Raw genomic sequence first — 26,514 nt, 5'->3', positions numbered from 1 at the left:
CCGGGGTGAAACACGTACATCAGATTGTCAGATCCAGCCAGCACGCCGTGCAGGCAATCTTGGATCGGATCCATTATCGCCACGGAACTCGATTATTTAGAGGAAAGAATGTGTCAGAACGAGTGGGCGGGGCAGCAAAAGGGAGAGCAATCTACAGGAAGAAAATGATGGAGTGGCCGGCTGGAACTCTTCTATAACGAGAGTTTTGTACGCTGTAATCCTTTCTTGGCGAGATTTCTTTATGACCTATTGACCCCACTGAGAGCTCTGTTCATCCATCTTATTCAACACCATTAATTTCCCGGCCTCTTTAGATACCCTGGTCCGTTCTTTATAAACCGATTAACTTCTTAACGTTATCATGTCCCTGCGTGATTGAAAAGGAAATATTCAAATAATATCGAAAGCCATACAGATTCGAACTTCTTGAAATTATTGTACTGTGATGGTTTTGAAAAGTGTATCGTAAATGTAAGATCTAAATTAAATAGTCTTTAAAAACGCTGTACAAACTGAAATATCTAAAGTGTTGTTGATAGCCTCGAAACTGAAAATACCCATGATGTTTTTACCTGTATTGTCAGTCCTCGGACTGTGATTATATGCGTATCGATGTCTTACTCAACAAGATGTAATATATTTACTTAGGTTAAAAAATGAGTAAATTTTATAGTTTCTAAAACAAGCAAGCCACATGGAAAAGGCAGAAAAATATAAGACAAGAAAGAACCATTCATAAAAAGACACAAAACATGACTCGAACCACATTATGATCATACCTTGGAATTTATATATGTATTATGATGAACCACACTTCTCAAATTCAATCTTCATCGCTATAGTGGACGCCATACTCCTCTGCATTATTGACGAGACATTAACACGTGAGATCTACAGACAAAAACGACAGACTTTTATAAATGACAGCAGGCGATTCCAGAAGATGATACCAGGCTGTCTGCGACACTTCCTCCGATGATAGAGCGTCTGTGGAGCGATTCTGTCACCAGGGCGTGCAATAATTTTAACTCTAAGAATGTTCGTGTCCGAAGTGTTTTAACGACGGTCCGCTTAGATGGGAAACAAAGGAATTACGAACTATAGTTCTATGAAAATGTAACTCTGAGAAGCCATCGACTTCTAAACTTCATTAAAACGATTAATAATTGAACATAACTAGTAGAACGTTATTGTCCAAAGAAATGATATTCATTTTGGTTCACATTGATGCAAATATAAAATACAAAGATAGTATAGTGGGCACTAACGTACACACTCCACACTCACGTAAGTTACATGCACATGCACACACAATCACACATAATATACACAATTACGGTCATATGATGATAAATTTTTATAAACGTTGATTCACTGGCATTTATATTAAGGGAGAAATGAAGACATTCTTGTCATTGATAGTTTAAGGGCTCCTAGAGAATTGATATAAATTGACATGACGATAAAGGGACGGGATGAAGTTTCCTTCTGTTTGTGATTTGAATAATAAGACGTTACAACTACATACTTAAATGCAGGTCTGTTTCCTATTACGAATAAATCGTAGAGTTACGACATTTTGGCTTCCATTCCAGAACTTGATGAGCATCTTCAAGTCATCACAACATATTGAAAATGAAAGTTTGTGCCAGACTACATACTTTTTAAGATTTAGAAGTGTTCTTTATTCCTTGTGAGGAAAACTTGTTGATTTTTAAAGTTGACTAAGAATAACTACCCTAAGAATTATGATTAATAAAAAACAACTTTTCAAGTAGGCAGACCTGCTTTAAAGTGAACCTTGAAATTGAAGTTGGTTGACCAATCTTTTTTAAAAGGTTAATGCCAACCGTGTGATAAATTATAGACACTCCGCAACGTAAGCTGTTCCCGTTTACGAGGTTTTAAAAAAATGAATCTCTGCGGTTCCGTGAGTGTCTGTTAGAATTGGGATATGTGTTCCATCATCGTTATGAGCGCCTTGTCATCTTTAAGAGTCTCGGGGCGAGCTCTGGTTATTATTATGAATTCGCCCAAAATGAAGTCTTTCTTTTGTCATCTCCACTTGTACTTGTACACGAGAGTAATATGGTGCCGTTTGTACTGATGCCATGATTAACACGGTCTTGGTTGGTCGTACAAGGTATCAATCTCCACTACACTACACGTCGTGATACTAATCTTTTCCACAAATAAGTTGGTGTTCGAGGGTTTGGCGGGGTGGCAGGTGTAACTATTTAAGTTGATTATTAGCATTTTTATTTTTCTTGTCAAAAGGTTCCAGAAAAGTGCTTGAACGTATAAAATGTGTGCTGATATGTCCGAATAAATTATTTACTACCCCTTTTTCCATTCGCTGAATTCGATATTCGATGCCCCCAAATTTTTCTTTCATGTCCGGTTCGTTCTCTCTCTCTCTCTCTCTCTCTCTCTCTCTCTCTCTCTCTCTCACACACACACACACACACTCTCTCTCTCTCACACACACACACACACTCTCTCTCTCTCTCTCTCTCTCTCTCTCTCTCTCTCTTACAATTCAATCTTTGTTTGTGTTTGGGTGAGTGTGTATGTGTGTGTGTGAGAGTGTGTGTGTGTATGTGAGTGTGTGTATTTTGTGTGTCACACTATACCGCCGTTACATCTCCAATACTGTCTTCAAATCCTTCTTATTGCAAGTTTGCGTGACATGTCAGTCGTTTCGCTTCTTGAGTTACAGCCTCAACCTCTTTTTGTGGACATCTTCGAAGAGATGAATTAGGGTTTTGACAATCCCTCTCCTAAAGACGCCATGATCTCTCCGTCCTCCCGCTCACAAAACCTATAATTCCTCTTATGAAACCAATTTTACCGCCATTCATTCAGCATTCATAGTAGACTTGCCATAAATGCCAGCAAATCGTCTTTAATCCGTTGACAGACGAGTTTCAATCTGCCTCACGCGTCGAAGTCCCGAACCACTTCAATCTAACAAAGAACCCGAGTGACATAACGGTGGTGTCTTATTTCCATTTAATACCCACGATATATTGGTCCATCCATCTACTCGCTTCCTTCTCAGTTTACGCTCAAGTCTATAGATGTCGCTGGCTCAAGTCCATTTACATTCGGACATTAAGACTCAAATTCAGTTATAAGTAATTCCAGCTGCTTACATTGAAAAGATATTCATGCCAACATCAGAATATATCCTTGTTATAACCATGATAATAAACGTGACGCTGACAGGAGCTAACTTCTGTCAACCTTTGCTTTCTTTCTCTTGTTTTCCTTTATCTTTAGTTGTTTTATTTTGTTGAATTTGAGTATCAGGGGGAATATAAAGAAAGTAATATCAATACTCTCTCTCTCTCTCTCTCTCTCTCTCTCTCTCTCTCTCTCTCTCTCTTACTCACTCTCATTCTCCCTCGCTCTCTTTCTTTATTTCTTTCTCTCTCCTCTTACTCATTCTAATATTTTAATTGTCCTTATTTCTTCCCTCCAAAACCCCTATAATATTATTACATACTTCAAATCACCTTAAATATAACAATAGAACATCATCCCACATCTCGTCATACATACATTAGCTGTAGGCTACATTGTCCCCTCATTTCCACAACAATAACTGTGTTAATCAGATAACATTCTAATAATTCTTTGACGCCTGTCTGTTTGTTGTAACCAATCTTCAAATTTGGTTTCAGCAACAGCTTGCTTTAACCTAAGACACTCCCCTATGATGATGGTGTTCACGACATCTCGTCTCTGACTCACTCTGAAAGAAATACGTGTTTAAAATTTTGGCCAGAAACATTCTCCTTCAAATATCGATCAATTAAAATGGCCCTCACCTTGGATAAAAATAAAATTCTCAAACCTGAGGTTTGAGAGTTTTTGCCAAGATGATGGTCATTAGAATCGATCTTTATTTAAAGGAGGAGTTTTCTGGCCAAAATATTAAATACAATTTTTTTTCAGGGTACAGCAGATCTGCCATAAATACTTTTTTTTTTTAAAACGTTGTTTTTTTTTTTTCATTTAGACCAGACAACTTTCGTTTCAATTAGCGATTGATTAAGATGACTACCAACTTATCAAAAACTCTCAAACCTGAGATTTCAAAAAACTTTCAGGTTTGCGACATTTTGACTAAAATAATGGCCGTCTGACTCGATTGGCATGTGGAGCAAAAGTTTTCTGTATTTTTTAAAAATTCTTTTTTCAGAGGTCTTTCACTAATCTGTAGTCCAGCCTAGTGTTCAACATTGACTCAATCACCTGCGGCGGGCGCCAAAGCCCTGTTATTATCTCTTCGCATATCTTCTCTATTAATTAATTTATCACATTCTTCTAACTAACATAGTAATGTCACGAATTAGAATGCAGGATAAAGATAATGCAGGCAAAGTAATTAAAGTTTGAAAGAATTGAAAGATACCACATATTGCATTCGTAAGCTAGCTAAAACATTTTCTATACGGACACATTTTAAAACTCTCACAAACCTTAGGTTATCCAATTCCATTTTGTGATGTAATTCACGATAATTGCATAGTCTAGGTATACTTAGATATAACTAGATAGTTGGGTTTACTCTTGATGCGGGTTTGGCAACTAAGTATGTACCTTTCCACTTCATTATTTAAAACTCTATTATTGTGAAATCACTCCTCTATAATCCGAACTTCCTGGTTTTCAACAAGGTACCCCGATTAGCTAAATGTTCCTTAAAACTGAACAGGAGAGAGAGAGTGTGAGAGAGAGAGAGAGAGAGAGAGAGTGAGAGAGAGTGAGAGAGAGAGAGAGAGAAAAGAAGGTAGAGAAAATGAGAGGGTATGAATGATTGGGAGAGGAGTAATCTGTCCATATGTCATAATATGTCCAAAGTGAATAATAAGCGTTTAAAGCTTTTTGACGATATTGTATTCGGATAATTGAATCAACTGCCCTCAGTCTTTACGTCTTGAGGACCACGAGGGTGAGTCATTGACAAGGATGAGCACAGTGCCCAGGTGTGACACACCACCTCAAATCGGTTTCAAGTCCCGATAAACCAGATGCTGAAACTAACTTCAAGTTTTAATGATCAGAAACATGATAATATCTAATCTTCTCTCTCATTCCATCTCTCTCTCTCTCTCTCTCTCTCTCTCTCTCTCTCTCTCTCTCTCTCTCTATATATATATATATATATATATATATATATATATATATATATAATAATATATATATATATATATATATATATATATATATATATATATATATATATATATATATATATATATATATATATATAGCCACAAGCGCACAAGCATCTACCAACTCTTTCCCTTTTTATATCTCTCTCCTCGTCTCTACCCCCCTCCCCTCGCCCTCCCTTCCATTCCTCCACTTATATTTCTCACATCCCATAATATCTTCACAACTTCTGCTTCTATCTTCCCACTCACCACCTGGTGACATATTAGAATATACAATCCTCAATATCTCTCTCTCTCTCTCTCTCTCTCTCTCTCTCTCTCTCTCTCTCTCTCTCTCTATCTCTATCTATCTATCTATCTATCTATCTATCTATCTATCTATCTATCTATCTATCTCCCCAATCCTATACTACACAGCTCAATTATAAACGAAACAGCATTGAAATTTGATACTCCAAATCAATTACCTAAAAATTTCGAAAACACAGATATTTGCTACTTCGTCATCACAAGTCAAGTTAAAGACATCGATCCTCATTAGTCATTCATTAATTCGAACCTAAAGTCAGTGTGCTCACCCTATCGTAACCTGACCTCGCCAACCAAGTAAGCGAATGGCCTGTGCACAAAGCTTGAAACGAATGAAGATTTTAAATATATAATTATATTAATTTTGGGATGAACTAGCAATAAATCAAATTCCAAAAGCATAAAAAAAAAAAGTTCATAAAGGCCATGATAATATTGTGCTTTAAATTTATCAGTCATGATGAGAAAAATAGGGTTTGGAGAAGTGCCCGATGAAAACAGGAATAATACGTCACGGGGTTAGTGCGAAACTCAGCCTGGCCGGAAGAGAGAGAGAGAGAGAGAGAGAGAGAGAGAGAGAGAGAGAGAGAGAGAGAGAGAGAGAGAGTGGTATTTATCAAATTTAAGGTGTTCGCCTTTCAAGCCGCCAGAGCCAAGAGATATGAATATTTATTTAACTTAAGGCGAATTTCTTAGTATCTAACTAAAGTATGAATAAATTGATTTAATCGGCATGCCAAGTTTTGATAGTCGAATGTGTGACGTGTGCTCTTGATTTCATATTTACGACACGCAAGCAGTCGACAGATCGCCATTTGATATTTCTGAAGTACAATAATCAAACTTATATATAACCAATATAATTTGATGGATGTCACAATGAAGGTATCTGCCTCCCTGCAAAACCCTTCACGTGTCAACAGGTGCGTTATAATTTTATTTTTTTAAATGTTAACCTGTTGACAACATTTTAAAAAAGCAATAATCAATTTTTACATTTCAATAATATTCTCCTCGTGACATGCGCTCTAACACTTCGCCTTTTCAATAATATAATTATTGTTTCATAGAGCGTTCATATTATTTATTTTTTTCGAATAACAATATTTCTCAAAGACAGGGACAATTATTAATTAATCTTTGTTCAATATGCATTATGATGGCGTTTCCCCACCTCAAACCGCTTGAGCCGCATAGAGCATCCTTTGTTGTACATCGCCAGCATCTCTGCCCCGTTGTGACAACACCTGTTGCCCAAAGATGAGAAGAAAAGCAAATGCAAATTAAATACAATCTGATCTCCCAACCTCTCTATACTCACTTACAATTTCTATACTGTTGTCGTACAATGTAAAAACACATTTTTTATTTTTAGTCAAAAAACGTTTTAATCAGCTGCCGGACTCTGGAAAAAGACATGTTCAAAAAATTTGGCCGGAAAACTCGTATTTCAAATATCGATCAATTTAAATGACCCTCATCTTGGCAAAAACTCTCAAACCTGGGACTTCCGAAGTCTCAGGTTTGAGAGTTTTTTTACAAGATGAGGGTCATTTAAATCGATCGATAATTGAAGGACGATTTTCTGGCCAAATTTTTAAATACGTGGTTTTTTTTTCAGAGTGCGGTAGTTAACTGGTTAAGCATATTTACTGGGCGTATTGTGCTGTATAAATACTGAAGCTTTTTTATGTGTGTTTTTTTTAATGCGGTTCTGTCAGATGCATTACCACTCCTGGATGTTTGACAAAAACTAAACATAATAGCCTCATTGCCATAACCATCCCGATGTGGGGCCTAACTGTATCGTAAAAATATGTGAATGTCATGCAAGGTACAGCCAGTACAGTTAATATGTTTAGTGACTGGACGGGTGACATTGATTGCCTCTTATCTGATCAGGCACTGCGCCAAGCAATTTTATTTTGATTGTTTTTGATTATCAATATTTACCACTGCGTACATGATATTATAACCCAATAATACCCTGACATAAATTGTTTTCAAACTTTAAAGTTTCGAAGATATCAATATATATATATATATATATATATATATATATATATATATATATATATATATATATATATATATATAATTTCCGGCGATAGAGACATGTTCATTAAAATGTGACCGCAAAGACTGGATTACCATTGTTTGGACAATTGGCTGGACTGAAGATTAATATTCCACATTCTCTCTAATTTCCCCTCTCTACAGGTCCGCCACAAACCAAACCCCCCCCCCCCCCCTCCCCCTTTTTATTTTTCATTTATTAATTTATTATTTTTATATATTTATTTATTTATTTATTATTTTTTATTTTATTTTTATTTTTATTTTTTTATTTTTTTTTAAAATTTTTTTTTTCTCTCACTCTCTTCTCTCCCCTCTTTTCTGTCTATCTACCTATCTATCTGTCTATCCATCTATCTATTTATCGGTGTATTCCACTTTACTATCGCATCGTTCCTTCGCGAAGATTCGACCTTCGCTCATCCAACAACCACCCCCCCCCCCCCTCCCACCTCCGCCGTGACCCTTTCACCTCGCCCCCTCCACCGCCCCCTACTGTTTAACTACAGCGTTCTACTACTACTAGTACTACTAGTACTACTACTACTACTACTACTACTACTACTACTACTACTACTACTACTACTACTACTACTACAACTACTACTACTACTACTACTACTACTACTACTACTACTACTACTACAACTGCTACTACTACTACTACTACTACTACTACTACTACTACTACTACTACTACTACTACTACTACCACTACTACCAATATGTCTTTTATCTTCCATTATAGTCTGGAAAGTTCTGTTCCCTGACGCTGACCTTTGCTTATCAATTAGATCACCCCCCTGGGGCACCCTATCCTCTACCCACGCCACGCTAACATTTCATTCATACTGCAACCACCATTGAGTACAGACGATACAAGTTATTTTTCATTATATTTTATTTGTTTTCCACGTTTATTTGTGTATTGTTGTGCTGACGAAGGGTTTGTACCCGAAACGTCCATTGTCTGTTTTGTTCCCATACGAAGCCTTTCCATTTTCACTCTTTCGATAGATTGATAGCAGCAGCTTAGCGATGGATTGCAATTCTTAGAGGTGGTGGGTGGCAGAGTCATTAGCAGATGATGTGGTAATGGTCGCATTGGTCATGGTGGTGGTGGCACCCCCCAACAGATGAGGATGAGCTAGTTTTCGTAATGTCGTAGTTTTAAAGTGATTATGGTTGTTTTGCTATTTGATGAGGAGCTGGTAGCAGTAGTCGTGCTGGTGATGGTGATGATGGTGTTAGAGGTAGTGGTGATGGCAATGTTTGAGATGGCAACAGGTGTTGAAGAAAGACACTCGGGACAAACATTACGAATGATACATTATATTCCTATCAAATATGAAAATAAAAAAAACACAGCCTTTAAGATAATGTACTCTGTACGCGTTCCGAGTAGAAATCGTGCTTGGGGACCTTGTCTCACTTTCATTTTGATTAACACAGTGATAGGCTGTCCGTTTGAAAGTACGATGTAGCGCAGCAAGGGTGTTTCCTTTTGAAAGGCATCCCAGATGTCACGATGGGAGATGATGAGATACAGTAACAGCGAAGACCGAAGAGTAAAGTATACCGTGCTAGATATCAGCAATAACTTGACAAACACAACTACCTGTCAAGTGATGTTATTGATTTTTATTCATTTCTTGGTCTTATTTCTCTGTATGTGTACGTCAGTGTAGCGTGTCTATTTGTATGCGGCGTTTGTTTGTATAGATGTTGAGTGTGTTTGGTCAATACAAACTTCTTTGTAGCCTACATCCTATGAGAGTGTGTTCTATTTTATGTTTGTGTGTGAGTGAGTGATTGAGTGAGTGAGTGAGTGAGTGAGTGAGTGAGTGAGTGAGTGAGTGAATGAGTGAGAGTACTTGATATACATTGTACATAATATTTAGTTTTTCCAATGTAAGTGCGTGCTGGATCCCGTAATCGTAACGTTATCTTATTAATAAAGTGACCTCACAGTTGTTTACTTTGGATAAGTCTTCCCTCTCATTTCAAGCTTATTTTACTCTAAGCCGATGGGTAAATCAAGTTGCTCTGTTCTGAGGGGTGGGCAGTTGTAAAAAAGTTTATTGGAAATAAGCGAACAATGCAAGCGAACCGTTGGTTGACGTCCATCGGGTCTGCGAATATATAAAGCACAGTTTGCATGCTTTTTCCGATCTTGTCATAGTTTCCACACACACACACACACACACTCTTTCACTCGTCCCCCCCCCTCTCTCTCTCTCTCTCTCTCTCTATATATATATATATATATATATATATATCTTACTCTCCCTCTCTCTCTCTCTCTCTCTCTCTCTCTCTCTCTCTCTCTCTCTCTCTCTCTCTCTCTCTCTCTCTCTCTCTCTCTCTCTGAAATTCTGTTTCAGTTTACAATAATAAAGGGCGTAGACATTGGTGTTTGTTTTTAAAAGGGACAAGAATAAGCGGTATGAAACTAGTCCCAACAATCAAAACCACCAGATAAGAAGTTAGGGTTATATTCTTTGAATCGTTTGTTGTTGTTTTTTTTCGCATTTTCCGATTATTTTCCATGTTTTGTGTTAATATCTGCCACTATCCCAAACTCATCCTCTTAAAACCTTCCTCTGTGGCTTTGAATCAATTCCAACAATTGGAAGATTTGCGAGATTTTCTCCAAGCGACGATCCTTTACACTCTTGACAGCTTCAAAATGCCGCTAAACGATTCAAACTGTCAAATTATTCCACAAAATTACCGCCATCCCCTTTGAGATTAGCTCCAAGAGCCCATTGGGGATTCCCATCTTCCGGAATTGAGTGGTGTCGAGCACCCTAAGTGCTTGTCTTCCGATGCTCACCGCCCCATTATTAGCTTCTTCCTGTCATGCGCACTTCGCCTCGCCGCGCGTCTAAGACGCCATAGATCACAAGACGGATCCAGCCAATCGCTAAGCCTTAGACAAACCGGGAAAGGAAGTGGTTCCGTCATTGACCCAATAGGATTAGCGCTGTCAACGAGCCTCATTTGTTTGGTATTGTACAGGAAGTAGGAGATCAAACCCGTGTAATACCAATAAGATATCAAATACGCCCTCTCAATCGCCGCCTCTTGACGTGTCGGTAATCCTCTAACAGTGTGTGTTCATGAATTGTTAAGTAAATGACTCAAGATGTCCTTGTTTACAGATTTGCTACAAAGTAAGAGGTTTTTACAGAATGACCGCTGTCGCAACATAGCGATATATTATCATCCTCCATTTCAATTTAACTCATAATTTAAGATAATTTATGAGAACAAAAAAAAAAAAAATTGAGTGATTGCGGATTCGAGCCTGGTATGCTCAATTGTGGTTTTATTTGCTTGATGCGTTCCTTTTTATTTCAGTTTTTATTTATTTATTTATCTATCTATCTATTTATTTATTTATTTATGTATCTCTCTATCTATCTATTCATTTCGAAGCACTATCTGATACAACATATTCTCGATCAGTCACTCCTCCTCGTGATTCTCCTGATTTTATGACGAGGTATTGTGCTTGGTTTATATATAGTAACGTTTCATTGAAATACGACCTGGGCCAGTAAGATCCAATAGAACATTCCTGAATCAGTGACTTTTACGCCCACAAATTGTATTTTTAGTTCTGAATTTGTGGTTTTTACTTCATATAATAATATGAAACCAGACCAGTTTGGCTCCCAAAAAAACTTTAATAAATCAAATTCCGCATTTTTCTTATTTAGACATGCGAAACGAACCGCTTTCACTTCTTTATAATATTATACATTTATAAATGTAATTCCCAAATCACTCCGTGCTATTTCACTTATCCGTCTAATGTTGAAGACGAACCCGAGTCTAGATTCGGCTTGTGTGTATTCCAAGCCTGGCTCATCGTGTTGACATTTCAGATTGGTTACAGGTGTGCCTTGACAATCCACCCAATCAGAGACACTGGTTTGCCGAGTCATCAAACCACGTCTCGTCTCTAAGTAATTCTTGTAGGCGAGAAGGATAATATTATTAATCCTTCACAGGTGGTGTTCAATTTTACTCCAGCATCATATTTTACCGGGGTTTTTTTTTCCAGGAGAGCAATACTGATTTCAAATGAAGCCCGAATCATATCGCTATCACAGCTCTCTTGGTTAAAACAAATAGTTGTGTAGTGTTGGTCAGATAAATAGTGAGAGAGATTATGGTATGAAAGAAATTAAGTCTCACAGTTTTAGGGTTAAATTTGTTCTGTATTATTTGACCTTTGGGCTCAGTCATCGAATTATACATGTATGCTGTATGTAAATGCCTGGTGTGATATTTCATCTTATAGTCAACTGACCACCAACACCTTTATCTTGTCATCGTGGGCTGGATGAAATTAGCCACATTGCGGTCAGATTTACCCCTGTCTCCATTTGAGATGTGTCCACTCCTTGGTCAGGGATAATGGTGACGTGGCCTTTTTTATGAATAAGAGTTTGGAATCTGATATTTGATTGTGGGTAGAGAGATTAGTACATAAGTAGTAGGTTTGGGGAGAGTCGCTTTTTGGTATCGAACATAAAACCAGCTCATTTTATTACTTTTACAACTTGTATAATGAAGAGCTGCCTACTTGACTTGACTTACTTGACTTAGATGCCTTTCGCGTCTCGACCGAAAGATCGGGTCGCCTTGGCTGTTTCCAGTATTTCCTGTGTGAGGTGTCTCCAATATTGCCGGTCCTCTGCTAGGGTTCTCAGATTTTCAAGGTCCCCTGCCGTTATGAGACTAATGCTTTGTCCAAGTGTTGTGAGGTTTTTGTTTAGGATCACAGGGAGTGTTGTGATCGGTCTTCCTCTGAAAAGGTTCCCGTGTTTTTGGAAGTATCCCGACATGGCTTGGTTTGCTGGTATGTTTTTGTCCCTGCGTAGTATGTGACCGAAAAGTTGCCATCGTTGTTGTAAAATGTCAAGGGAGATTGGTCTTTCTTTTGTGATCTTATAGAGTGATTCATTTGAGATCTTTTTGGGGTATTTGATGTCCAGTACCCTTCTTAGCTGTGTGCGATGGAAGGCATCCAGATGTTCTTCTTCGGATTTTGTCAACGCCCAAGTGCCGCAGTTATACAGAAGTACCGGTTTTACAAGAGCATGGTACAGTTTCAGTTTGGTTTTTCTCTTTATTTTGTCACCTCTAATCCATACATTGGTGAGTTTACTGAGTGCGGCGTTTGATAGCTGTTTTCTTCTTTGTACATCCTCGGTGTCTCCAATTAGTGAGCCGACTTTCTTTGTTCTTTTCCATTCCTCTTTGTTCCTCGATATTGTTGTAAATTCGGTTTTATTGGCATTGACTTGGAGGTTATATTTCATGAGGGTATTTTGTATGATGTCTATATTTGCTGGTGTTGATCCAATAAAATCGACATCATCTGCATAGGCGATTTCTCTAGGGATTGCATTCTCAATATGAGTCGTTGGTTTTGGAATGACTTTTCGAACTTCTTTCAGAGCGTGTTCTAAGTATATTGTGAACAGAATCGGGCTCAGACTATCTCCTTGGGGGGTCCCGATGTTACTTTCGAACTGCGTCTGTTTTGTGGCCCCGTATATCCTTGGTTGTATCTTTGTGTTGCTGAGGAGAAATCGGATTATTCGGAGCTCGTCTTCGTCTACTATTTCTGTTAATATCTCCAAAAGTTTTCCTCTGTCGATCGTATCAAAGGCTGCGGACATATCGATTCCGGTTATTGTTATGGATATGTTTTCTTTGAGTGCCTTTGCTGCCAACCATTTATGTGTCCATACAACGTCCGATGTGCTTCGGTCTTGGCGAAACCCGCTTTGGCTATGTGATAGGTATTTTTCTATTTTCGGTCTAATTCTGTTGAGGACAATAGTTGACAGTGTTTTTCTTATGGTATTCAGTAATGTTATTGGGCGCAGGTTGTTTACGGGTCCTTTCGTTTTTCCTGGTTTTTGTATTGTAATTAGGACACCGCTGTTAATGTCCCAGTCTTTGTGTGTTGAGAATGTTTTGTTCATTATGTTTGCAATGCTCAGATCCAGGGAGAGTGTACCGCATTTCAGCAATTCAGCGGGAATTTCATCTTCGCCTGGGGATCTGTTATTGTTTAGGCACTTTATGCTATTTCTAACTTCAGTTGTTGTGATGCGGTTGTTTAGGTCTCTAGGGTTTCCTGAGAAGGGCGATATTTGTGAGACTTGTTTGTGAAATTTCTGCTGGAAGTGGTCAGTTACAATGTCAAGGATATCGTTGGGATTTGTTGTCTGTTTGCCAAATTTATCCTGTAGTTTTGGGTTCTCGAATGGTTTTCGGTTCAGAGATTTCGTCGCTTTGAACATAGACGATGCGTTATTTTTGGACTTTTCTATGTCTTCCACTTTTTTGTCTAATTCCTCGTTTCTGTGTTTTATTGTAAGTGATCGAATTGAATGCAGTATTTTGTTTCGTTCCGTTTTCAGGTTTATTATTTCTTCCGAGTCTTTCGTGTTTTGTATCCTGATCCTAAGTTCTTTTTGTTGCCGCGATAGATCGTTAATAGCGATGTTAGGCGTTCGATTTGGTTTGTTCTTAGTTGTATTAATAGAGCCTGCACTTTCTTCCCCCGCATATTTCATTGCCGCTTGCGTCTCTTTCCATTCATTGTTTGGATTGCTGTTTTGCTTTATTTTAAATAGACTTGAGTTAAGTTCATATTGGTAATGAATGCGACATTCTCGCTCATTTACTATTTTTGCCGTGTTTATTTGACTGCGGTTTTACCTTTCTGTCTTCGTTGTCTGTACACATTTATGTTGAAATTCGTTTTTACAAGTTTGTGATCGGATGTTAGCAGTGTACCACCGTATGATCGCGAGTTGGTTGAGTATGTTTATGGCGGTGTCGACATATGATATAGTCTATTTGGTTGTGTATTGTTATCATTTTGTCTTGGGTTTGGTCTTTCCTTTGTCCTACCCATGTTGTCTGGTGTCTTGATGGGTGGTTGAAAGCACTGTTTGTTATGAAAAGTTTTCTCTGTTCACAGAACTGGACTAATTTTTTCTCCGTTATCGTTACGTTTTCCTTTTGAGTATGATCCTAAACATAGTGTGTCACTGTCGAGACGTTTTCCTACTTTGGCATTAAAATCTCCAGCAATTATTAATATTGATTTGTTTCCTATTTTGTTCAGTGTATCGTCTAGGTCTTTGTAAAATTTATCAGTTTCCTCTGGGTATTGTTTTGCGCGATGACTTGTTGGTGCGTAAACATTTACGATTGAGATAGTGAACGTCTTCTTACCGTGATCGTCTTTATTATCGTTATTCTGGTTCCTTGAATTGATCTTACACTTAAGCTCAAGAACACATATTCTGTCCGAAACATTCCATTCGTCACTAGTCAAATCCCTGCAGTTTTTATTTATGAGAAATCCACATCCATAGTGAGGTGAACTGGAAGCAAAGCACAGCAGTCTGTGACCATTTATTGTTTGGTCGACGCCATCTTGGATCTTCGTCTCTTGTAAACCACAACACATCGATTTTATAACTTTCTAAATCTTGACACAGTTGTTCCTTTCGAATGTTACTTTTAATAGATCTTAAGTTAAAAGTTCCAATATTAAGATTAGTCCACATCAGGTAAAAATTAAAGATTCCACACAGTGAATAAATAGAAACATAAGACTATCCACTGAGCCGAAGCTCAATGTCAACAGGTGTCAGCCATGTTGTCCGCAAGCCTACTTGAAATGTCAAAAATTCGTAGTTTTTAAGGGGGGGGGGAATGGAAAGGTCACAATAAATAGCATTACGAATCAATTATTTGCCCTCAAAATGATCGCGAATGCACCAAAGTCCTAAATACAGTTTTTAAGTAACCAACTTTCCTTTTTAACCAGATTTATTGAATCTGGCACTAAAACCAAAATGTTTTTCTCATTTTTTTCCCCATCAAAAGTAAGTCTTTTTTACTTTTCTTTTTTTTTTTGTAATACATTTTCTTGGTATTTAGTTTCCCTTATCATCCTATTTATATTGATATGACCCTTAACCAACCTTACACCAGTACTCTCACCCCAATGCACCTACGGAAGGCCAAACTGATGTTCTTCTACACACGATACCCAAGCTCATCCGTCTTGAAGATGTACTTCCCCGACGTAATGTTCAACAAGAACAACACTGCACAGCTTGTCAATGGTTTTTCCAACTTCCGGTAAGTTCTACAATTTTGTTTGTTCCCTCTCATTCCTATCTCAGCTTGTTTGCTGGTGTTTTTTTTGTTGTTGTTTTTTTGTTGTTTGTTGTTTTTGTTTTTTTTTTTGTTTTTTTTTTGTTTTTTGTTTTTTTTTGTTTTTGTTTTTTTTTTTCCTTTTTGTTTTGAATCAAAGTGCGAGTGACAAATTCCAAAAAACGAAGTATCCACTGTGCCAAGTATGCTATTACTGACCGACCAAACTTTTTCTTTGATTCTCTTTTGGAAATAAAGCAATGGAATGAACAGAATAAGCAATTTACTAAAATGATGATTTCAATTTGAGTCGATTAGATGTTCTAAATATTCCATCATGAGATAGAGACTTTATAGACATTTAGACGAGCTAGGGTCATTTTATCGATAAACAATGAAGTGATTTTTTGTGGCCAAATTGAGAAGAAAAAAAAGTGTTATTTATCCGAGTACAACCAGAATGGTTATCTTTGTACAATGAGAATACTCAATTAGCTATTAAAACGACTTTATGCCAAAGACAAAGGATTTCATATAAAGGATTAACATGAAACGGCTGTTCTTGGATCAGATCAGTTCCAAATGCCGTACAATAGAAGAAGCCGCACGAATTGAAAAGGCGTAAAGGGGATGGATGTAAATTTTGGAATTTAATAAAAAAATTATAAAAGCATTAAACCCCAAAAATCCGATAACAAACAAAAAAATTTTCAATGCAAGGGTTTTTTTTTTGACTGTTTTTTAGGGGGTTTTTATGAAATTTTAAATATGTCCATTACAAATCGGGTTGACAGGGCTGGTCTATATTTGGGCCCGTCCCCGGGCTAAAAACCCCCGGGGGCCCAAGTATTTTGGAACTTTTAAATAATTCAAAAAAACAAATTTCCAAAAAACGCCCCCCTAAGTCCAAATACTAATACGAGCTCTTAAAAAGGACCCCCAATTAAAAATTTAAAATTTGAGGTCCCAAACCCTTTATTTTTTTTTGGGTTTTAAATTTTTTGTTTTTTGTTGGCTTTTTTTTTTGGGTTTGTTTTTTTTTTTTGGGTTTGGGTTTGTTTTTTTTGGGGTTTTTTGGGGGTTTTTTTTTGTTTTTTTTTTTGTTTTTTTTTTTTTTTTTTTTTTTTTGGGGGGGGGGGGGAATAACCCCAGCGGATTGTGTTTCTTTCATTTTAAAATTTTTTTTTTAAAAACCCGTATTTTTTTTTGGAAAAGGGGGATTTTTTTTTCCCCCCCCCCTTTTTCCCAACGTTTTCCCTTTTATTGCTTGAAAAGTTTAGGGGAAAATTTTTTAATTCAAAAAACCCTTTTTTAAAATTTAAAAATTTGCATTTCAAAAAGCAAAAAAGCATATTAATTATTGATAAAGTCCAAGGGACCAAAATGAAAAGGGAAAATAAATTTTAAATGAGGGGAAAAATCCTCTTTAATTTGTTCAATATATTCATTTTTTACTTTTCCCTTTTTTTTGGGTTTTTTTTTTTTTTTTCTATTTAAATTTAAAAAGGTTTGGGGACTAAAAGCACCCTTACCCTCGGGGTCTATTGATTTTATGTTTTTGGTTTTCCTTCCTTCTCTCCCCCTTCTCCCTCTCTCACTCTCCTCTCTCGATTCCGGTTATTGTTATGGATATGTTTTCTTTGAGTGCCTTTGCTGCCAACCATTTATGTGTCCATACAACGTCCGATGTGCTTCGGTCTTGGCGAAACCCGCTTTGGCTATGTGATAGGTATTTTTCTATTTTCGGTCTAATTCTGTTGAGGACAATAGTTGACAGTGTTTTTCTTATGGTATTCAGTAATGTTATTGGGCGCAGGTTGTTTACGGGTCCTTTCGTTTTTCCTGGTTTTTGTATTGTAATTAGGACACCGCTGTTAATGTCCCAGTCTTTGTGTGTTGAGAATGTTTTGTTCATTATGTTTGCAATGCTCAGATCCAGGGAGAGTGTACCGCATTTCAGCAATTCAGCGGGAATTTCATCTTCGCCTGGGGATCTGTTATTGTTTAGGCACTTTATGCTATTTCTAACTTCAGTTGTTGTGATGCGGTTGTTTAGGTCTCTAGGGTTTCCTGAGAAGGGCGATATTTGTGAGACTTGTTTGTGAAATTTCTGCTGGAAGTGGTCAGTTACAATGTCAAGGATATCGTTGGGATTTGTTGTCTGTTTGCCAAATTTATCCTGTAGTTTTGGGTTCTCGAATGGTTTTCGGTTCAGAGATTTCGTCGCTTTGAACATAGACGATGCGTTATTTTTGGACTTTTCTATGTCTTCCACTTTTTTGTCTAATTCCTCGTTTCTGTGTTTTATTGTAAGTGATCGAATTGAATGCAGTATTTTGTTTCGTTCCGTTTTCAGGTTTATTATTTCTTCCGAGTCTTTCGTGTTTTGTATCCTGATCCTAAGTTCTTTTTGTTGCCGCGATAGATCGTTAATAGCGATGTTAGGCGTTCGATTTGGTTTGTTCTTAGTTGTATTAATAGAGCCTGCACTTTCTTCCCCCGCATATTTCATTGCCGCTTGCGTCTCTTTCCATTCATTGTTTGGATTGCTGTTTTGCTTTATTTTAAATAGACTTGAGTTAAGTTCATATTGGTAATGAATGCGACATTCTCGCTCATTTACTATTTTTGCCGTGTTTATTTTGACTGCGGTTTTACCTTTCTGTCTTCGTTGTCTGTACACATTTATGTTGAAATTCGTTTTTACAAGTTTGTGATCGGATGTTAGCAGTGTACCACCGTATGATCGCGAGTTGGTTGAGTAGTGTTTATGGCGGTGTCGACATATGATATAGTCTATTTGGTTGTGTATTGTTATCATTTTGTCTTGGGTTTGGTCTTTCCTTTGTCCTACCCATGTTGTCTGGTGTCTTGATGGGTGGTTGAAAGCACTGTTTGTTATGAAAAGTTTTCTCTGTTCACAGAACTGGACTAATTTTTCTCCGTTATCGTTACGTTTTCCTTTTGAGTATGATCCTAAACATAGTGTGTCACTGTCGAGACGTTTTCCTACTTTGGCATTAAAATCTCCAGCAATTATTAATATTGATTTGTTTCCTATTTTGTTCAGTGTATCGTCTAGGTCTTTGTAAAATTTATCAGTTTCCTCTGGTATTGTTTTGCGCGATGACTTGTTGGTGCGTAAACATTTACGATTGAGATAGTGAACGTCTTCTTACCGTGATCGTCTTTATTATCGTTATTCTGGTTCCTTGAATTGATCTTACACTTAAGCTCAAGAACACATATTCTGTCCGAAACATTCCATTCGTCACTAGTCAAATCCCTGCAGTTTTTATTTATGAGAAATCCACATCCATAGTGAGGTGAACTGGAAGCAAAGCACAGCAGTCTGTGACCATTTATTGTTTGGTCGACGCCATCTTGGATCTTCGTCTCTTGTAAACACAACACATCGATTTTATAACTTTCTAAATCTTGACACAGTTGTTCCTTTCGAATGTTACTTTTAATAGATCTTAAGTTAAAAGTTCCAATATTAAGATTAGTCCACATCAGGTAAAAATTAAAGATTCCACACAGTGAATAAATAGAAACATAAGACTATCCACTGAGCCGAAGCTCAATGTCAACAGGTGTCAGCCATGTTGTCCGCAAGCCTACTTGAAATGTCAAAAATTCGTAGTTTTTAAGGGGGGGGGGAATGGAAAGGTCACAATAAATAGCATTACGAATCAATTATTTGCCCTCAAAATGATCGCGAATGCACCAAAGTCCTAAATACAGTTTTTAAGTAACCAACTTTCCTTTTTAACCAGATTTATTGAATCTGGCACTAAAACCAAAATGTTTTTCTCATTTTTTTCCCCATCAAAAGTAAGTCTTTTTTACTTTTCTTTTTTTTTTTGTAATACATTTTCTTGGTATTTAGTTTCCCTTATCATCCTATTTATATTGATATGACCCTTAACCAACCTTACACCAGTACTCTCACCCCAATGCACCTACGGAAGGCCAAACTGATGTTCTTCTACACACGATACCCAAGCTCATCCGTCTTGAAGATGTACTTCCCCGACGTAATGTTCAACAAGAACAACACTGCACAGCTTGTCAAATGGTTTTCCAACTTCCGGTAAGTTCTACAATTTTGTTTGTTCCCTCTCATCCTATCTCAGCTTGTTTGCTGGTGTGTTTTTTTGTTGTTGTTTTTTGTTGTTGTTGTTTTTGTTTTTTTTTTTGGTTTTTTTTTTGTTTTTTTGTTGTTTTTTTTGTTTTTTTTTTCCTTTTTGTTTTGAATCAAAGTGCGAGTGACAAATTCCAAAAAACGAAGTATCCACTGTGCCAAGTATTGCCTATTACTGACCGACCAAACTTTTTCTTTGATTCTCTTTTGGAAATAAAGCAATGGAATGAACAGAATAGCAATTTACTAAAATGATGATTTCAATTTGAGTCGATTTGATGTTCTAAATATTCCATCATGAGATAGAGACTTTATAGACATTTAGACGAGCTAGGGGTCATTTTATCGATAAACAATGAAGTGAATGTTTTGTGGCCAAATTGAGAAGAAAAAAAAGTGTTTTATCCGAGTACACCAGAATGGTATCTTTGTACAATGAGAATACTCAATTAGCTATTAAAACGACTTTATGCCAAAGACAAAGGATTTCATATAAGGATTAACATGAAACGGCTGTTCTTGGATCAGATCAGTTCCAAATGCTCGTACAATAGAAGAAGCCGCACGAATTGAGAAGGCGTAAAGGGGATGGATGTGAGATGGAATATAATATAAAATGATAAAAGCAATAACCCAGAAAATCCGATAACGACAAAATAATTCAATGCAACGGTTTTCTTTTGACTGTTTCTTTAGTGGGTTATGAAATATTAATATGTCCATTACGATCTGGTGACAGGGCTGGAGTCTATACTTGGCCTGTCTCCGGCTACCACCAGGCCCAAGTACTTTGGAACTCTTCAATAATTCTAATAACGATTTCCATGAGAACCCCCTAAGTCACTAATACTAATACGAGCTCTTGAACGGATCCCATATAATATGTAATAGTTTGAGGTACCAACCTTAGTTTTTTTTTGTTTTCAATTTTTGTTTTTTGTTGGCTTTTTTTTGTTTGTTTGTTTGTTTGTTTGTTTGTTTTGTTGGGGTTTTTTGGGGGTTTTTTTTTTGTGTTTTTTTTTTTGTGTTTTTTTTTTTTTTTTTTTTTTGGGGGGGGGGGGGGGTATATAGCCAGCAGATTGTGCTCTTTCATATTAAATTCTTTTTCAACCGTATTTTATTGGAGAGCGATGTTTTTCACGATTGTCTGTAGTGCGTGAAAAGATACGTGGAAATTATTCATAACGTCTTTTATGCATTCGAAAGCATTAAGCATATTTAATATTGATAAGTCAACCACTTGAAGGTAATATTTTGATGAGAGCAAGTCTCTTAATTTGTTTCTAGATATATTCATTGTTACTTTCTTTTTTTGTTTGTTTGTTTTTTTTTTCTACTTAGTTTTAATGGTTGGACTAAAAGCTATCTCGTGGTCTATTGATTTATGCTTGGTATTCCTTCTCTCTCTCTCTCTCTCTCTCTCTCTCTCTCTCTCTCTCTCTCTCTCTCTCGCTATCTATCTATCTATCGTTCTATCTATCTATCAATCTTAATCAAACTGTTTATTTCCCTGAACAAGGGTCATTGTTCGAAACGGAAACGTTTTCATTTGTGAATTCTTATCATTCGTTGATTTACCTTTCTCCTAGCCTGTCATGTCTGTATTCTTATCTTTCACGCTTTAGTCAGCCTCCTATCGCTCTATGCTTTCATTTAATTGTCATGCATCACATTGTCACTATCATGGCACATGTACATATCGACTTGGACAGGAGCTTCAGCAAAATACTTTTTTCTCTCTCCATTTTACCTCAAATCATCAATATGGACGCTCGAATCCCATCCCAAAGGAGAACTCTTTTCTTTCTATGCGTAGAAATCCCAAGGGAAGGTTTCTGAATAGTTGTCTGCCAGAACCCATTATGAATACAAGCCCATTCTTGTTAAATATCATTATAACGTCTATTGTTTTTGAAGTATGATAACATCTCTATTTGGCACGTATTGAATCCTTTTATTCCGATTCCTCATCACTCCTCAATCTTAATGGTTTAAGTTCAATATTTGATTCTCTCTTCTTCATACGGCACTATATTATGATACAGCACTGATTCGTGCACCGGAAATTGATTTCGCGGAGGAATTTATAGCATCGCCTCTCTCACACTCCACTCTCACCACGTTGTCCTTTCCGCCCTCGGCTAACTGCTTTGCCACTTTTGTTATGTGTGTATCACTCCGCGACTCTCCATCGGCATTCGTGAGGACCTAAACGAGCATTAAATTTTCATGTTTTCATATCTTTAATGCATTTTGGGCTTGTGTTTTATTAGCTCATGTCGGTATTCTCTCTCCATCTCCCAAGAGTCGCCCCTTTTCATGGGTTTCCCTATCCTCTTGATTTGATGATAAGAATTTCAGAAGATTCCATCGAGGGATCTGGCATTGTCCGAATATCATCTAATTCGTTTCTTTTCTCCCCAAGGAGTTCACTCCCTCTTTTTATCCTTCCCAGCTCATCCTATTCTGTGTGCTTTCATTATATTCTCCTCACGGGCGATAAACGTCGAGGAGAAATTCCCCTTAGACAGAGACGCTAGTTTGACGATGTTTTGTTTGCTGAGAATGGCGATGAAAATATCAAAGTTCCAAACAAAACAAAACAAAAATAGCAAGTGCCTCTGACCACTTGATGTTGCTCAACAAGGGGATTGTTATAATTAGGTCAAAACCCTCTGCATTTCTCCAGAGACAAATTCTGTGTCTTTCCCTACCACGTGATCGGCTGTTGGCACCCCTTCAAACATGGCCGTCGAATCTTGTGACAACTTAGCTCTCAGAGAGTTTGCATTCGTGTATTCATCAGTATTTGTTTATTTTATTTGATTGTTTGAAGAAAAGAAAAAGCTATTAGAAGTCATTATAATTCAAGCATCTAGGCGTCTATATCCAGTCATGGAGTTTGTGATTTGCTTGCTGCCTTTGGGATAAGCCGTGATTATTCGATCTAAAGAGACATAAATTTATTATAAATAAATGAAACTCAAATGCCCAGTCTCCAGTGGTGAGGAATATACAATGAACTTTTCACGACGATCCTTTGCCTTAATGTCCACCTTGTTATACTGATCGCCTGCATAAATAATAGCCGTTTTATGAAATGAAAATGGTTCATGTTTCAATGTTAGGCAGTTTACGGTTGATTTTCTAAACGCTCATTTTCGTGACCAGTAAAATATATGTAAGCAACTATTAAAAGTTGTCTCATACAGTAGCAGAAAATGAGTTAATTGCCAATTTTTCGAGCAAATTAATATTACAATTAGATACATCTTAATACGCTACATTATATAATATATTTGTAACACACGATACGCGCCAATCATGTCTTAAATCTACGTGTCCCATAATATATTCCATATTAATCAATCTAAATTTAAATGACATGATAATGAATAGGGGATTGCCTCAGTCACATGGCGAATTATTGATAAGAAAATGTTATTTGTTGTAAATTCTTTTGATCCCAATGTTATTTTCCTTAAAAACCAACCCCAAATTCGGTACATTCACATACCGATAACCATATCATCTCCGTTTATGAAAATATCATGTGTGACGGCAGTGGTTATTAAAACATGCATCGATAGTGATTATTTTAGAAAAAGAGCGTAGGTGTATATGACGTGTCTGAAGTAAGGAATGAAGGTTTTTTTTTGTCATATTGGCACAAAATCAACCTCCATTTAAGAAGAAGAAGAAATATATATATATATATATATAATATAATATATATATATATATATATATATATATATATTTATATATATATATATATATATATATATATATATATATATATATATATTTACGCCCCCCCCCCCCCCCCCCCCAATGTTTCATCGGTAGATGGGCTATTGATACTTAATCTCCCCCCCCCCCCCCCCCCCCCCCCGAAAAAAATGTCTGATTTCAGCAGAAATCGCCTATAATATAGTCCAAAGTCAATAAATTGGGGGTTAATAATATTTCCAAGGAATCCCTTACCCGCTCGACCAATCGTCTACTTGTAATAAAATTGATCAGATTGAGGCAGATGAGATTTATTTTTGCGGGGATCCAATCTACATAACAATGATATAGTTTTAAAGAAAAGCGAAAAAGATACAGAGCTAAAAAAATTTTAATGGAAGAGAGAATGAGAGGTCAGAGGAAAACAACGAATGACATAAGTAAGAAGTCTCGATTAGTAAATGACAGATAGGTGGACAGATGAGAGATGTCAAGTCCTCAATAAGAGCCGACAGCTGCTGAGAGGATAGAAGAGACCCGATCGCCGATATCTGCAAGATATCTGGGCTTTCATTGAGGTGAATATACGAATCAATTGAATGATCTCGTCGTCAAATTATTCTCATAAGATGTCAGTGACCACCCCATGTGCACGATGATGATTACTATATTACTGATGAAAAACTCTTGCGCCAAACCATCAAAGCAATTATAGCATTATAGTGTGCGGCCATTAAATATTACAAGCAATTATTGCCACAAATTGCCACAAATTGCCACAACGAATCTTGAAAATAAATAGTTAGTAGGTATTTATTTTCCGCTAGGCCTAGTCTCACTTCACCTGCCATTCGAATACTTGCTCCTTGGCTACAGCATATTTTCTTTTTTTAAATCTATCCACATGTCTGCATGTAAAATAAAGGATTGTTTTGTTTTTTGTTTTAATTTATTTTTTATTGTTTTGCTTTTTTTTTTGGTTAGGTAGGTTATTTGCTTGTTTTCACTTTGTCTGTTTGTCTTCTTTGTTTTTGCTGTAAGAAGGCAAAGGAAGCTTTCGAAGGTTAGATAATGATATCAGCTGCTGATACATAATCACTTTCTAGATAGATAGATAAATAAATAAATAAATAAATAAATAAATAAATAAATAAATAAATAAATTAATTAATTAATTAATTAATTAATTAATTAATTAATACATTCAAAAGGCCATCATTCTTTACAGCCACGATGAGTATTAATTAGTGCGTATCATAATGACCTGCGACCTGCTGTACACAGAATCGAAATAGAGAGAAATCTGGATGATGAATCTTGCGTGCTCGGATGGATAAGACGATACAACCTCAGTCCACCAAGGCGGTCGGTCGGTCTGTGAGGAATGAGGGATAGAAAAGACGATGCAGATCCTCTTAGCGGTTCCAATGAGACGATACCAACGAGAAAATTAGGAGCTACTGGTCGTTGTCGTAAGATTGGAGCACAGTTCTGTGCTGGCTCTGTTAAGTCTATGGAAAGAATCAAATGATAATGATGGCGATGATGATGATGAGAGTGATAGTATGAGACTAATGCGCCCTAATACGGCCCATTGCTAAGCTCGTGTAAGTTCACTGCGGTGCCAAACCTACGATTTTTCATTTCAGCAGCTGTTCATTAATTTTCGTTTGAGATTGATCGATACAAGTATGACTTCAGCTGGATGAGTATGGAGAGGAGAGCTGTTGATTTTATTTGATTCAAGGTGGATAGGACTGAATGCTGGAACAGTAATAAAAATATGATGAGACGAGAAAGATAAATATAAATAGATATATCATTAAAGAGAAAGATTTTGAAAAGTGTGTGAGAGAGAAAGAAAGAGAGAGAGAGAGAGAGAGAGAGAGAGAGAAAGAGAGAGAGAGAGCGAGAGAGAGAAAGAGAGTGAGGGGGTAGGTGAGGATGAGTATCTGCCATACGTTCGAAAGTAAAACGGCCATGTTTCCAATTTAATACATCCTAACTTTAGATCAAAATAATGAAACTCGAATTTTTCATGAAAGGTAATCAAGTTTTAATTCCAATTACTGAAGAACAATAATATGTTTGAATTCAGAAAAAAAACCGTTTAATTATGTCGCACGGTCACTATTTGCCCGCTCGGGAAGAAACTGATTAAAGTCGGAGTCTAACAAATTCCAATTCCCATCTTCTTATCACGTTAGAATCCTCGGGACAATCCGGGCATTCTCGGATTGATCGGGATTAACAAATATAAATTAAAATTCTCGACCTGAGCGAAAGCGATACACGTTTGACCCCAAGACACATTGAACAAACTTTCAGGTAGGGGCCATAACTTAGACCTCCGACGTTGATCCTTTTTGTGCCTTACTATTTTTTCTTCTTCGAGATTAGGGCTACTTTACTACATGAATGCACATCCATTAATCATGCCTAGACTAAGTATATGCATCCCCATTTTGTATGAATTTACCAACCCACACATTTAAACTGTTTTTTAACTTGTAAACTAATCTGTTTTCGGCTTAAATGCTAACTTACACAGGCCTTCTCTTCTGTCTATAGTGCAAATCCACAGCTCTAACCGTCAATGTTTTCGAAGCATCTTCTCTCTAGTTTCTTGTGCTATCTGGTGTCTGCCTCGAGTTTACTTTGACTTTTCAGGGATTATTGCCTGACTGTCTCGTGTTAAAAGTTGTAAAGACAGTCATAGTCTTCCTTTACTCAATATATCTCCTTACCTTGACACGAATCAAATTATCAACGAGTTGCTTTTTTAAATACAATATTACACTCTATGATCACGTCCTTTTCACTTATTCATTGTGGATTAAAATTATTTTACGAATGTAA

The 26,514-nt window shown here is 36.9% G+C and overlaps 1 protein-coding gene across 1 annotated transcript in view; it reads left to right on the top strand.

Moving 5' to 3' along the window:
- Window positions 1-26,514, top strand: part of LOC144968716 (uncharacterized) — a 63,829-nt gene that overhangs the window by 19,135 nt on the left and 18,180 nt on the right. Inside the window, exon 3 of the mRNA XM_078907329.1 lies at window positions 19,718-19,872. Coding sequence (XP_078763455.1) covers window positions 19,718-19,872 — 155 coding nt within the window. The remainder of the gene's footprint in view (window positions 1-19,717; window positions 19,873-26,514) is intronic.

Source organism: Berghia stephanieae, chromosome 1 (assembly GCF_034508935.2).
Source record: "Berghia stephanieae isolate SIO BIC M18660-M18661 chromosome 1, UCSD_Bste_1.3, whole genome shotgun sequence".
NCBI classification, from domain to species: Eukaryota; Metazoa; Mollusca; class Gastropoda; order Nudibranchia; family Aeolidiidae; genus Berghia; species Berghia stephanieae.
Note: the sequence above shows the minus strand (reverse complement) of the source record. Positions and strands in the feature narration are given on the sequence as shown.